This window comes from Syzygium oleosum, unplaced genomic scaffold (assembly GCF_021117445.2).
Source record: "Syzygium oleosum isolate NSW1041296 unplaced genomic scaffold, Sole_v2.1 Sole_v2.02, whole genome shotgun sequence".
In the NCBI taxonomy this organism is placed as follows: Eukaryota; Viridiplantae; Streptophyta; class Magnoliopsida; order Myrtales; family Myrtaceae; genus Syzygium; species Syzygium oleosum.
This window is the reverse complement of record NW_026607486.1, coordinates 236019-251217: the sequence shown is the minus strand read 5'-3', so window position 1 is coordinate 251217 and position 15199 is coordinate 236019. Positions and strand designations below refer to the sequence as shown.

The window sequence follows — 15199 nt, the reverse complement described above, 5'->3', positions numbered from 1 at the left end:
ATTCATCATAATATATATACACACACATATGAACATATGTGCACATTCGACATTTGATTATGTTGGGAAAATCTCTTATGATATTTTGAAGATGACAAAATAATTAAAGTCTGCTAATGTGTTTAATGGTTGAGTAACCAGGTGAAAGATGCACAATCCGTTATGCAAATGATGTCTTGATGAGGAATACACTATTCTATTAATGGTGAACAAAGCATTGAGCGTAGAAGTGTCTACAAGCTGGAGGTACCTGAGTAGGATGTGAACAAGCCTAGAATGAGGGGCTCAGTAAAGCTTGAAGGTACTATGGATAGGTGAACATTGAGGTAGAATCACGATTGCCAATATATTTGAAAGGACCAGAAGTTGGAAACTTGTGTTAACTTGATATCAGCAGAAGTCTGATATAACTGCAAAGCTTGAATTTAACCAGGACGCCCGATGTATCTATTGCTTGAAAATCAACAGGGTAACATAGGGTATTGCATGAATATCATCAAAAAAATTGTGTGGATATGATCAACATATTGAGTAGATATCAGTAGTGTATTGAGTGGATATCAGTTGAATACTACGAAAGCTAGATATAAGTAGAATACTCAAACTACGAACTTCAAAATTATTATTTTGAGATATTTAATCTCATTCCTTAACAGCTTGTAATCTGGTATGGATTCCTAAATTATAAGATATTGATTGATAGTCTTAAAGACTATATATGCGATTTATCTAATCACGCAAGATATCTTGATTGATTGACCGTCATCCTGAAGGCAAGATACTTTCCATAGCGGAGCCACTCCATTTTTGGAAACCAAAGATTTGATTGTATGAGTGACCAAATCAATGGCATCTCTAATTGATCAACCCCTACGGCTATCCTAATCTTCTCAACAATTGTCCAACGGTTAGTTTGGAGATTGATCCGATTGTCCAACGAGAAGTTTAGATGCTGAGGAGTATAAAAAAAGATCAAGACGCCGAAGAGAGAGATAGATCAAGAGTTCATAAAATCCAAATATAGAGAGAGCTTTACATTGTCTCCTGTGAGCTTTAAATTTGTAATATTTCGAGGAGTGTTGGTAGCAATATAGTTTGTGCTTAGGTGTGAATAGTGAGTTCTATTAGCTTGGGTATAAGCATCAACAACTTCGAGGAGAAGTGCTTGAGCAATAGTGGCACATTCTACTGCAACTTGAAGAAATTTCTAGTGGAATCAAGCCAATAGTCTAGTGTGGGAGAGTTGACGTAAGCTTACACCAAGGCGAACCACTATAAGTTATCGTGCATTATTCTCTATCTCTCCAATCATATTCACTTACTACGTGATAAAAGCATTGCACTACACTACTTGATATAACCAATTTGTGCTTATATCTACACTCTATTTACTCGGTCATACATATATTAAACTTGGCTGTTTTAATTTCGCAATAATTTGTCAAGTTTATTGAAATCACTTTTTCACCTCTCTCTAAGTGATATTGCTAGCCAACATCAAATTATACGCTTAAGATGGATAAACCCATATAAATTGTGAAGAAAACGTGGATTGCTCTTTCGAGCTCTTCGCGTTGGGTGAAATTATCCTATTAAATCCGAAAGAAAAACTAAGGAATATTCATTTTTACAAAAAGCACAAATAACCATCTTTATGGTGGTTGCGGTGACAAGGATTGTTCCAATCAGCTGGTCGATTAGGGCCTTCTTTTGTCTTTTTAATTAGTATTTGATTCTTTTTAATTTCTATTCCAACTCCATCCTAGGTCAAACACTCTTTTAAATTGCATATATTGTTATCTACTATTATATATGACTCTTTTTTAACAGATGTTGGGATATAAGAAAGTCCAATGAATTTTCTAATTTACTTGTATCTTATTGTCAAGGCTTAATTTCTCACTTACCCTTGTCGCTTGAACAGTGGGGCTTTATGGCAGCGGAGTTTAGTGTGAGAGATGGAAAAGGGTTGACATAATTTGTTTGTGGGATTGGGGCCATGGTGTTCGTGCTAGAAATCCGAAATAAGGTCATTTTTAAAGGATTTATGAAGGCGGGGTTTGTCTCTGATGTGCAGACTTGTCGGGAGCTCATGCTACTCTCTTGATGATGGCTATGACAGGCCTAAACTAATTGTTGTGCTAAAGTAATCTATAAGTCTTGCTTGAGAGACTGGGTGCCTGAGCTAAATTGTGTGTGACACAGTTAATTATAAGGATGCAACTCGTCAAATTGTCCTTGGAAACAATCTATCGAGGGACGGCTAGCCTAGTGTCCCGGCTCACCAGGTACCGCATAGGCTCGTCCTCGACAACGAAAGTTTCGGCCTGTGATGAATGGTATCAAAGCAAGTTTCCCAAGTTGTATGGCCAGATGCTAAGAATAAATCTGCTTCCACGATTTCAACAAAAAGAGAAACTAGTGGGCGAAAGAAAGTGTTGCTAAGAGAGGGCAGTTGGCTCGGAATCCCACACTTGTCAAGGAGAGCACAGATGACTGAAAATTCGCATACAACTTTGATCGGGGGAAGCAATCATGGAGTGGAGTGGCCTGTTTCGTTAGGCGAGCATTTGACATTCATGTAAGTCCAAGGGAGTGGAAGTGATGGTTGAAGAACGGCAAGGAAGCAGGAGGATAGCCTGTAAAGAGGGCGTTGCGAAAAATGAATGATATCTAAGGATGGGCTGCTGATGGCCGAAAAAAGAGTAACAGCAACGCCAACGCCTCTCACTCTTGATATTTCTGCTATATTTGCTGAGCTCGTCATCTTTATCCAATTTGATGGTTTTTACCTTTTGCAGATTTATTCCGGGGGGGCACAATTTTACGTCAAATGCCACATTCATTGAAATCAAATTCAGTGAATATAATGGCCTAGTCATACCAGGAGGACAAGCTCCGGAGTATCTCGCGATGGATCGATCTGTTCTAGACTTGGTCAGCAAAAGAAAGTAAACAATGTAATCTGGACATCTATTTATACTAACATTTTAAAATGCTCATGTAATTCTTTTGTAATGTGTATTTAGGAGAAACCATGCGGCAACATTTGATAATTTACGTATCAGACTTTAAGCCTCAGAGATTTTTTTTGTTGCTTACATATCATCTTTCGTCTCCATTGAGCAATTAGAGAGCTGAGTGGTTCATCTTTTCTTCCTCTGCAGGCATTAGTTACTCCGTTCTGAGCTTTTCCTTTTTCCCTTTTACCTTCTGCAGACTTATTCCAAGTCTCTGGGGCACAATTTTACGTTAAATGCCATATTCACTGAAATCGAATTCAGTGAATACAATGGCCTAGTCATACCAGGAGGACGATCTCCGGAGTATCTCGTGATGGATCAGTCTGTTCTAGGCATGGTCAGCAAATTTTCTCATGCTGGAAAGCCAATTGCCTCTATTTGTCATGGCCAATTAATATTGGTTGCTGCAGATGTTGTTAAAGGTCGCAAGTGCACTGCATTCCCTCCTGTGGGACCTGTACTGATTGCTGCTGGTGCTCACTGGGTTGAACCTTAAAGCATGTCACTCTGTATTAATGATGGTAATCTACCGACTGGGGTTGCATACACTGGACACCCTGAGTTCACCAGTCTTTTGTAAAGGCTCTGGGCGGCAGCAATACTGGGTCAGAAAAACAGATTTTGTTTCTCTGTGGGGTATGTGTTGAGATTTTACTGAACATTTGGGTAGCAATGGCCTGTATATCTCCTTCTCTGCTATGGATCGCTGGATACTTCCTAACCTCTTCCATTTCAGTATGGAATGTGCTCGGAGAATACTGTCTGAGATGTGTTTTTCAAAGAAATTAATCCATTGATTTTCTTTTTGGGTCCACTTTGTTTGGCTGTCAAATTAGAGCTTCTGGTTTTTCAAGAGTGTTTGTTATGGCTAAAATGCAGAGTGTGTTGTTTTAGGTTGTAACACGTTTTATCGACCTGCTTATATTGGTGCATTAAGTATGGATGGTTAGTTGAATTTACTGGTGTCCTTGTCTGAACTGATGCTACAGATGCCTCAGTAGTATTTGAGTTATCATGAAAAGCAAAGAAATCTGTTAATTATGACTCGTGAAAATATTTCCCAAGGGTAATATATTTGGCAATGAATTGGTGCTAGCTTGCCTAGGGTTAACTATTTATTTTAAGATAGCAGTTCAGATAGTCAGTTGAATCCGGTTCAGTTCCATTTAATTAGTCGGTCAATTACCGCCATTCTGTTGCTCTGTTCTAGGTGATTCCATGATTGACAGGGTTAGTTGTCCTTGTTCGAAGTGGCTGGTTAATCTATTGAATTCCAGGTTGAGACTGTCAAGGACACGATACTCATGCTTATTCAACATGGATGGTTCATCGAAGCACTTCGTTTATTCTTCTGCTATTTGACTGATAAAATTCATTTTATAGTCAAAGAATGACTAAATAGGCACAATGAGTTACATGCTCATATAGTTGAATTCAAGCTTTATCTGAAAGGGAGCTAAGAGGACATTGTAAGTAGTTGTGCTTTTGCTTAAACTTTAGGGGGTTTGTTTCCTACTGAGCTTGCTCCCACTTAACATGTCATTAGACCATACAGTTTAAACGAAATTGGATAGAACCTTTTCCGCGTGGTTGATTATACAGGATTACATGGAAGATTATGAGGTAAATATACCATTTTTCAGTCTCTTCAACCTCTAGGGTGCCATGTTGATGCAGTCTGCCCCAAGAAGAAGATTGGCGGCACTTGCCCAACTGCAGTTCATGATTTTGAAGGTGACAAGACTTACAGCTAGAAACTTGGCCATGATTTTGCTCTTACAGCTCGACTTTGAAGGTTTAGACGCCTCAAGTTATGATGTCCTTGTCATCCCTGGAGGTCGTGCACCACAATATTCGGCCTTGGATGGCAAGTGATTGATCTAGCTAAGCATTTCATGGAGGCCAAGAAGCCAGTAGCCTCCATTTGCCACGGGCAGCAGATTCTATGCGCTGCTGGTGTTCTCAAGGTGGTTTCCTGATATTAGTAATGGGACAAAACTGTCGTTTAACATGTTATCAGGTAGCAGCTTTAGGAGATTCTGTATGAAATCGTTAGTCTAGTGAGAATCCATAATAACTTTGAGGTACTTCTTGTGATGGCCATTATTTATTTGCAACTCTTGTTGTCAGTGATTGTTTCATATTTCAATTTGGTACTAAGTTAGAATATATCAGAAAAAGTCACGAGGATATGCACATGTCCCTTATCTGCTACATCAACTTGTAAAATTACAAGGCTGTTCAACAGATTGGTGGTGATAAAATGTGATATGCATGAAATAAAAAGAGAGCAAGTGGAACGTGTGGCCTTGTTGAATTTTAGCAATTGACATGAAAATATCCTAAAGTTGAATTTTTTGTTATTGTATCTTGAGATCACTAAAGGTATAACGGGTATAATTATCATGATTTGTTACAGGGGAAGAAATGTATGGCATATCTTTCTGTGAAGCTCAACCTTGTGCTGTAAGGTGCCACATGGTTAGAACCTGATCCGATCTATCCTTGCTTCACCGATGAAAATTGGTCGCGGGAGTGGCTTGGCCTGGTCATCCGGAGTTCATTTCTCAGTTGATGGCATTGCTGGGTACAAGGGTAACTTTCTAGCTGCTGTTCCTGCCTGTACATGTATCAAATAGACTGTCATAGAATCCACTTCCTTGCTGGCTGTAAGAAAGAAGTAAGAGAGAGGTCTGTGTTTTGTGAGAGTCGCTTGGAAACAGTACGCAGCCTGTATGTTCACAGAGTTTTGCACCGAGAAATTTTCTGTTACATTTGATGCAAAATTAAGTCCGTGTGACTCGGCGATTTATTGGCTCTGCGGTTTCGGTGGTATGTTGCCAGATTGATTTGCAGAGGAAAACCGTCGCATTGACTAGATCCGATCGATCATTGCTTCACCATTGGTATTTTTTTAGTCATTCCACATTTCAATGGAGTCTAAACTTGAATATGGATTCTCTGTGACCCGGTTCATCCGCGGCAATGTACGACATCTTCGATGCTGCCTTGGCCGAAGTTTGGTGCTCGTCAAGGCACTCACTTCGTTTAATGGGCATTCGATATTGGAACGCAATGATTTTTCTAAATACGGTTTGTTGACAACGTATGAGTTTCTTTTATACATTGAAAGACAGATTGATTGATAGGAGAATTCGGTTCTCCAAGCAATGTAATCACTCATCCGCATAAAAATCACTGTCTTTCTCACTCAGATGGTGAACTCTATAAATATCGTTGGACCATCATTTCAAAAATCTCTGTCCTACAGAAGAACAATGGATCTTGGTTAGCATTAACTTTTCTCAAAATATCTGACAGAAAATGTAAAATGTAGAGATTGGAAAATTGTTTTCTTATATTGCATCTTCTGTACATGTACATACTGATATTTATAATACAAAAGGGAATCAAAGAAAGAATAAACATGATACAATTTCCTATAATATCTCGATTGACCAAATCAATTAGTCCCGAATCCTTGTAATTAGAATCGGAATCTCGAGACAAATCATATATTTCTCCAACAATATCTGTCTCGAGTCACTGCGGAGGGCGATCATCATGAGTCTGCATCTGCAGCTAACGTCGCCCTCGCCTTTGGCCCGTTTCTGATCACCAATATCTGACCCCAACATCAAAGATTCCGCCTTTATTCTGCACGATTGCGTGTGCGATGCTGTCGCTCGAAAGAGAAGCCACTTAACGTTGCCCCCAATCGATTTAAAGCTACATGATTTGTTAGCGTACTGGTGGTAATTGGGTAAGTGCTTGTTCATCTGCCATGATCATTGGGGGTTGAATCACCGTCCACTATCTGTGAAGTGGGCAAGAACAGAGAAAGAGAAACGAAGCCGTGACCGAGCCGAACCGATCCGGCCCGTTTATCGATTCAGGTTCTCCACGGTAGCATCACGAGGGACATACGATCTTCATGTTCGGGTCGGTTCAGGACGGGCGGATACTCGATCCAACCCGAATCGTTGACAACTTTATACATGAATGACAGTACAGTACCGTACGCCATCACATCTAGACAATTTCTGTCAAAATTTATGTAATATGGATGTTTTCCGCCCTTCTGGGACCAATTATACAGGGTGCAATGATGGTACGCGTGAAAAAACGAAACTGTTCGGTACAGATGTTGACAGCAAGACAACGACATTGATATTATCTGTTGCACTCCTGAGCTTTCAGGCCACCGAAACGTAGCGAGCCAGATTTCTTGCAACGAATTCCATTACGCCGGATCAAATGATTTGAACACGAGCCGTATTAGGTTGCGTCTAACACTCCCCAAGGTTTCGCACATCAACTATTTATACTATGCATGTAATGCCACATTATCGTATAAACAAAATTACTGAAAATCGAGACTTCTCCCCGGGTCCCTAATCAAGTTTACGCGATTAATGATCCCTCTTAATTCACGACGGATCCATGTGCCATGTGTAGACCGACTCTCATTAGACTTTAATTGTCCGTTTATTCAGGATTGGTCAATCTTTTCACGTCCGATATTGTTCTATATCAATTCAAAATTTATGCTTTTAATAAGTTGCAATTTTCTATTTTCCTTGTAGTTTCTCATTTTTGTTAATTTCTTTGTCCATGTTAAATTAATATTTTCAAATTTTTCATCCGGGCTTTTATATATATTTTAGGGTAATATCCAATGCAGATATATCGGTAAAATGGCACTAGAAATGTCAAAAGTTCCGTACAACGTGCACTTTAGTGCAAAAAGTTTTCATTGGCTCACTTAAGTACCAAATCAGAAAAAGAAAAACGATCACTTAAGTGCCTCTGTCCGGAAATTTCGATCAAAATGATTACATGGCTGTTATAATTAAAATTTTAATATGACTTCATATATTTTTATTAAAAATCTAGTCCACATGGACGTGCAAAACGGCGTCACATGAGCCGACGTGGCCTAAAACAACATCACACAACTCCCAGGAGCAAAAACGACGTCAATCCACCATTGATTTCCTTCTCCGTCACTGTCGTTTCGCCAATAGCCACCGTTGGTCCACCATCACCGGCCACAGCAACTCTCATATGTTTAGAGCAGAAAACAGAGTATCGGTACGGAAGGACTTGAAAATTTTTGTATGGCCAGAAAAATCTCTTTCGGAAAAATCGATTTCCAGAGGCTTCTCCATCTTCAACCCCTCTCAGTCGCACCATCTCTCATCACCAGTAGCCGCCGCTCATCCTCCATTGCCGACCACCATAGGTTATACCACATAACATAGCACGTTTAGGGCGCGAATAATAATCATTATATTTGCCTGTTTTTTCTGTTTTTTTTTGTTCTCTAGAACAAGTTTGAAATAGAAATCCGTTTGGTAAAATAATTTCATTTTTTTTAATTCCCGGGACAAATTTTGTCCCGGAAATAAATATGGAACAAAAATGAGGAGTTAAACTTTTCTACTTTTCTATTTTTGGAACAGAAACAGAAATAACAACTTTCTTTTATTGCTCACCCTTGCCGCCCCCCGCCGCCCACTTGCCGCTGGCCTCCGCCGCCACCTCCGCCCGCCAACCGTTTGCCGCCGTCGCCCACTGCCGCCGCTCGTTGGCCAACCGCCACCGCCCGCCGCTGCTCACCGACCATCCGTCGCCCACCCGCCGGCCACCCGCGGGCCATCCGCCGCCGCCGCTCGCCGGCCGACGGGAACAGAAATTTGAATTTTTGTTGTGGGAATAAAAATTTTGTATTGTTATCAAACGCTACTTTTTGCTCATAAAATCGTCCGAAAAAGAGAAATGGGGTCGGGGAAGAGAAATGATTTTATTCACGCCCTTACACGCACAGAGCTGAGCATGAATTTCCTCTCTCGGAGTGATTCCTCTCGTTCACTCTTTTCCCCTATTTCTTGGTCACCATTGCTAAAGTGCTCGAACCCCGGTCAGCACTACCTCCTTCGACGATTCCAGTCCACAATGTTGCTCCTGTGATCTCCATACTCAAATCTGATCCCCGTCTCCTCGCCGGAGATTTGGGAGTTTCATTGAATTGGCGATTTAGGGTTTCGAATTGGGGAATTTCTTTCAATTTGTGATTTAGGATTTATATTTTGGGGGCAAACATTATAGACAATATCGTTTAAGGCTCTATATACTGATTGGGCACGCCAACAAGTCACGTCAGTTGGAGAAAGTAATAAAATATGGTCATGTTGGATTTCCGGCGATCCAATTCAAATTTAGCACTTAAATGATCTTTTTTTTAAACAGTGGCACTAAAGTAAGTGCCACATTCCTTACCAAAAAAAAAGTGAGTGCCACATAAAATTTTTGGCACTTTTAAGGTGCAAACGATAACCATTTTGTTTTTCTATTTTTCTATTTTTTTGTTCCCGAGAACAGGTTTGGAATAGAAATCTGTTTGGTTAAATAATTTCATTTTTCTATTTCCGAGACAAATTTTTAGCCAAGAAATAGATTTGGAATAGAAATGAGAAGTTAAAATTTCCAACTTCTCATTTTTGGAATAGAAACAGAAATAACAACTCTCTTTTAGTACTCGCCCTCGCCGCCAGCCGGGAATAGAAATTTGAGAATAACCTACTAAACGAATTTCTATTTCAAGAGCAGAAATTTTGTACTGTTATCAAACGCTACTTTTTGCTCAGAAACTCGTTCGGGAAATATAAATAGATTTTTCTATTTTTAGCTAGAAATAAAGCCGGAGAAGATAAAATTTATCATTCACGCCCTTAGTATACTTTTGCCGGGATTCATCTCATTTGTTGTGGAGTGTTGCGTCTACTCATGGTCGGTCGATTTTGCCACTAATAAACAAAGTAAAGTGAGAAATGTCGTAACACGGTGCAATTCAACCCCACAAACCGACACCCCCCCCTGTTTTTGTTTTTTGGGTGCGATTCAACGCCTCTTTCACTTTACTTGTTTTAGAATGATGTCGGCAATTGGTTCCGCATTTCGCAAAAGGACACGAGGAAGATCGAGGTAGACCCTTGAAATGTCCCCCAACAGAAAGATTTGCAAATGAAAACTTTTAAATTGTTTGAAAGTAATGCCCCTATAAGCCATTTTCCAATGCATGGTGAACTCAGTTATGACACAAAAATGTAGATATTTGGACTTTTGTTACGAAAAATTCTAAGAATAATAATTGATTCCGAGTGACATAATAACCGATAAGCAATGACAATAATGATGACGAGGATAAGGTTTTCTTTATCACCCATCTCCTCGCTTGGTGATGGTAATTAGAGGTATCGAATATAATACCGCTTATCTACGAAGTTCACAGGTGACTTAAGCTCGGTTTGTTGCAAAAAAAATAACTTTCAAGATAACGTTTTTTGGATTTTCTGACGTTCATTTTATGGAAAATATAACTAGTCATGAAAAACATTTTCCACCAATGAAAAAAATACCTTAAAAAATGAGGAAATTTTTTTTCCGCTTTTTAGAAAGCAGAAAACATTTTCTCTATCTTTTTTTACCTCATTTTCTTTCATATAACAAATTTTATTTTTATATTTTTTAATTTTTTAAAAAATCAAGTTTTAATTTTTTTTAATTTTTAATTTTTCCCTTTTCCTTCTTTTTTTTTTTTTTTTGCTTTTTTGGGTCCATCCAGCCAATTTTGGCTCGAAATCGTTTATATGGACGTTGGCTATCCTACGTGGTGTGGCCCATGCTGATGATGACATTTTTTTAATTATATTTTGATTTTTTTGTTTTTTATTTTATTTTCTTTATTATTATTTTTGGACTGGCCAGTGAGGGCGCGTGACCCTTCGCCCAGATCCAGCTAAGGCGTGCCAACCCTTGCCTGTGGATGGCGAGAGTGTCTCGGCTCTCGCCAATAGCCGGTGCCGGCCCTTAGTCCAAAAAAAAAGAAAAGAAAAAATAACAAAAAAATTCAAAAAAATATTATTATAAAAAGAAAAAAAGTAATAAAAAATTCAGAGTTTTTTTTAGAAAATGTCTACATTAGCGCCGGCCGTACGATGTAAGACAGCTGACGTTCACGTCAACAATTTCAGGTCAAAATTGACTTGATGGACTCAATTGGCAAAATGTGAAAATGTTTAGGACTAAATTGGTACAATTGAAATATTTAGAACTCAGTTGGCATAAGCACAATAAGTTTATGACTTTTCTATTACTTTTTCTGGCCCTCGAGTGGGGGATATCTTCCCCACCTTATTACCTATACAAAAGCAGAAGACAGATAAACAATGGAGATCAGTGAGAATGATTCTCGTTTTGGAAGCGATTGTCATTATAAAACATCCTTTGATGGTACGAGAAGGTCTTCTTTATGCATCGGCCCTGTCTGGCTTAGTAGAGAAATCGTCGTGCTCAGATAAAGTAAAGGAATACGTGTGCGCATACATGAGAGGACCTGAGAATATAGTGAGGGAGTAGATAACATGAGATGCGGGATGAGTCGTGTTACGCACGGTTCGTTCCGGGCTCGACTCCATTGAAATTCAAGATCGACTTGGCCGAATTTCAGCACAGCTCGAGTTCGAGCTATTCGAGTAGCTTATCGAGTCGAGTTCGAGCATCTTAGCATTTCAATCGATAGGATCTGGCATGTCTTTTGCAAAATAGAAACGCCTCAGAATTAGGTGCATCGGATCTGACGCATATAAACAAGTTTAGACGGTCGAGTTAGAACTGGAGTATCTCGATTAACAACGTTTTTTTCTATTAATGGCGATTGAGAAAAGCTTCAATGTTTACAGATATCTTGTAAATTGTACGTAAATGAAAGAAAAACCAGCCACTTGTCTCACTCAAATTACTGCTAAGGGAAAAATAAAAAAGAAGAAGCTGTCGCTCGCTCGCTCGCTCCCTTCCTTCTCTCTTTTCTCTGTACATGTGTTTATTCGAATCTCAACTCGACATCGCAAGGACCAAACGACGACGTCTCCCTCATATCCCTTCAAAGGCGAGACAACGCAAGAACCTGTTGCTCTTGCGTCCCGGGATCGTATCGCGACGAATTCGTCATCGCGACTTCCTTGGACGTCTTCTTGTCGGACGAGGACGGGCCGTTATTATTCTCCGACACGACGAAGTTCTTCGCCACAGCCCTCAGCTGAGTCTTGAGTACTTTTCCGGTGGGATTCTTGGGCAGCTCCGCCATGAACTCCACCTTCTTCGGCACCATGAAGTGCGGTAGGTTCTTCCGGCAATAGGATATGATCTCCGCCTCCTTCACGTCGTCCGTTTTCCCGGCAGAATTCTTCTTGGCGGTGACAAAGGCGCACGGGCTCTCCCCCCACCGCGGGTGTGGCATCGCCACCACCGCTGCCTCCAGGACCCGGGGGTGCCGGTACAGCACGCTCTCGACCTCCACGCTGCTTATGTTCTCACCGCCAGAGATTATCACGTCCTTCGACCGGTCCTTGATCTGCATGTAACCGTCCGGGTGGACGACGCCGACGTCTCCGGTGAAAAACCACCCGTCCCGGAAGGCCTTGGATGTTGCCTCTGGGTCCTTGTAGTATCCCTTCATGATGCTGCTCCCGCGGAGGACGATCTCCCCCATGGTCTTCCCGTCACGCGGGACACTCCTCATCGTCTCCGAGTGCTTGACGTCTACATCGGCAAGCGTCAGTATGCTGATCCCCTGACGGGCCTTGAGCTCCGCCTGCTCTGCCGCAGGCAGGCGGTTCCACCTGGCTTGCCACTCGCAGACGAGGGCCGGTCCGGTGGCCTCCGTGAGCCCATACGCGTGGGTGACATGGAACCCGAGCGACTCCACCTTCTGGAGCAGCGCCGCCGGCGGGGGGGCACCGCCGGTGAGGACCTCCACGGGGGCGGCGATCTCACGGCGCTCATGGGGCTTGGCCTCCAGGAGGATGTTGAAGATGATGGGGGCGCAGCACATGTGGGTGACACCTTCCGCCGCGATGTTCCGGTACATGTTGGGTGCGGTGGCGTTCCGGAGGCACACATTGGTGCCGCCACGGGCAGCGATACCCCACGTGAAGGTCCACCCATTGCAGTGGAACATCGGCAGCGACCAGAGATACACCGGCTCGCTCCGCATCTCCCACCCGAGGATCAGGCTGAGGGTGCTCAGGTACGCGCCCCGGTGGCTGTACACCACCCCCTTGGGCGCCGAGGTTGTCCCGGACGTGTAGTTCAGGGCGATTGGGTCCCATTCGTCTCGGACCTCCTCCGGAACATAGGCCGGGTCGCCCCGCAGGACCAGCTCCTCGTACTCCAGCTCCCCAAGCCGGGCCCCGGTAGGTGAGTTGAGGTCGTCGATGACGACGACCCGGGGGCCGGCGCGGGACCCAGTGGCTGCGAGGATCGCGAGGGCCTCACAGGCGAGCGGCAGGAACTCGCAGTCGACGAGGAAGACCTTGGCGCCGGAATGGACGAGGATGGTGGCGATGTTGGCAGCGTTGAGGCGGGTGTTGATGGTGTTGAGGATGGCGCCGGCCATCGGAACGGCGAAGTGGACCTCGTACATGGCCGGTACGTTGGGCGCCAGGACAGACACCTGCATGTGCACATAAGGACATGCATCGAGTTATTCCAGACCCCTTTTTTTTTTAAATCAAGAGTAAAGTGAATCTATTCAATGCGGTCATATATGCTTTACTCATATAAAGCAGATCCACGTGTCAGCATCCTAGTTCTATATTTAAAAGTTGCATATTTCGTCTTATCAAGAACCAAAAAAAAAGAAAAAAAGAAAAAAAGAAGTTATCCTAAAACTGGCTTGTAAAGAGCTTTGGAACAAACTCGTTTACGATGTGCTAATTTAACCACTCATGTCACTCGTTCTACTGATGTGGTCGTGCTGAGGACAAGCTCAAGAGCTAAATGCTATGTCATATTTTTCCCGAATTCGAAAGCACGAGGAGGCGCTTAATCAGTCCGAAAGGGTATACGTACCACGTCGTTCTTGACGACATTGAGCGAGCGGAGGGAGGAGGCAAGACGGAGACACCGCTCGTATGTCCGGCCCCAGGTGAAGCGGGTCGACTCGTAAACGACCGACGTGCGATCGGCGTAGACGGAGGCCGCCCTCTTCAGGAAAGTGAGGGGGGTGAGCGACACAAAGTTCGCACCGCATTTTGGGAGACAATCCATTGTTGAAGCGTGTGAGAGAGAGAGAGAGAGAGAGATGATTGGAGAGAGCGTGTGGTTTTTGAGAGGGGGAGGTGAGTTTATATAGACAAATACTTTTGGGAAGAGAGAGAGAGAGGGAGAGAGAGAGAGAGAGAGAGAGTGGGGGAAAATCGTGGAAGTTAACGGAGCAGCTGCGGAGACATTGCGAGTTTGACGAAGAAGAGCGCTGTTGACCTTGTCCCTCTTTTCTGAATTTTCTTCTTGGGGAGTTTTCACACTTCGTGTTTAGGCTGCTTGACTCGAGCCCAACCACCGTAACCCGCGCCTCTCATTTCTTTATTGTTTAGTAAAAAATACGTCACCATCTTTACATCACTTGTAATTAAGATTGATCACACGGATCTAACGTGAGGTCCAGAAGACGATCGATCTAGCTAGATACTCCTAGCCAACCCGGTTCGTAAAACCCCTAGAGTCGGGGGGAATCCCCGACACTTGACTTGGATTATTTAAATCTTTATTACGTATAAACTACTCCGAGTTAGGGTCACATGCACATACCAAAGGCCTAAACTTAATCGTTCATGGGACTTGAAATGCGTTCTACATGAGATCATGCACAATAAGCTCACAGTTTCTTTTTTATAAGGGGTGGGGGGATGGAAATTCTTGACACCCAACTTGGATTGTTTAAATTTTTGTTACATATAAACTGCTCCGAGTTTGGGTCACATGCACAGACCAAAGGTCTAAACTTAACCAGTCATGGGACTTGAAAGGTGTTCTACATGATATCATGCACTATAAGCTCATGGTTCCTTTTATAATTATTTGCTATTTCCACTCTCATATTGTTATGTGTCAATGAAGCTTGCTATGTAGAATTATTCAATATTGAAACGAAGGAAAAAAAAAGAAAACGCATTTAGATGTACTTCGTCTAGGATACATCGCATTTGAAACAGATTAAGGGCCAGAATCACGGGCACGTGCTGTGGCTGCAAGCTGAGCCCATCCTTGGGCAAGTCTTTCCCCCTCCCGTATGCTCCTCTTTCTCATTATGTGGCCTTCTGATCTCCTTAAAT

The 15199-nt window shown here is 42.4% G+C and overlaps 2 protein-coding genes and 1 pseudogene across 2 annotated transcripts in view; 1 reads left to right on the top strand and 2 right to left on the bottom strand.

Annotated features, from left to right (window-relative positions):
• LOC115692055 (uncharacterized) overlaps positions 1-15199 on the bottom strand; it is a 59786-nt gene that overhangs the window by 22496 nt on the left and 22091 nt on the right. The gene's annotated exons all lie outside the window — the stretch shown is intronic.
• Positions 2422-5840, top strand: LOC115692067 (protein DJ-1 homolog D-like; annotated as a pseudogene).
• Positions 11708-14183, bottom strand: LOC115692039 (trans-cinnamate:CoA ligase, peroxisomal-like). The gene is made up of 2 exons (XM_030618786.2): positions 13938-14183; positions 11708-13539 (listed from the first exon to the last, which is right to left on the bottom strand). The coding sequence occupies exons 1-2, from the start codon at positions 14133-14135 to the stop codon at positions 11968-11970; spliced, it is 1770 nt and encodes a 589-aa protein (XP_030474646.1). The 5' UTR covers positions 14136-14183; the 3' UTR covers positions 11708-11967.

Bases quoted from the DNA above. Each gene is read 5' to 3' on its own strand.
- LOC115692039 (XM_030618786.2), bottom strand. From the start codon at position 14,135: ATGGATTGTCTCCCAAAATGCGGTGCGAACTTTGTGTCGCTCACCCCC. The intron at 13,540-13,937 runs GTACGTATACCC...GTGCACATGCAG, and splicing joins ATGTCGTCAAGAACGACGTG to GTGTCTGTCCTGGCGCCCAA.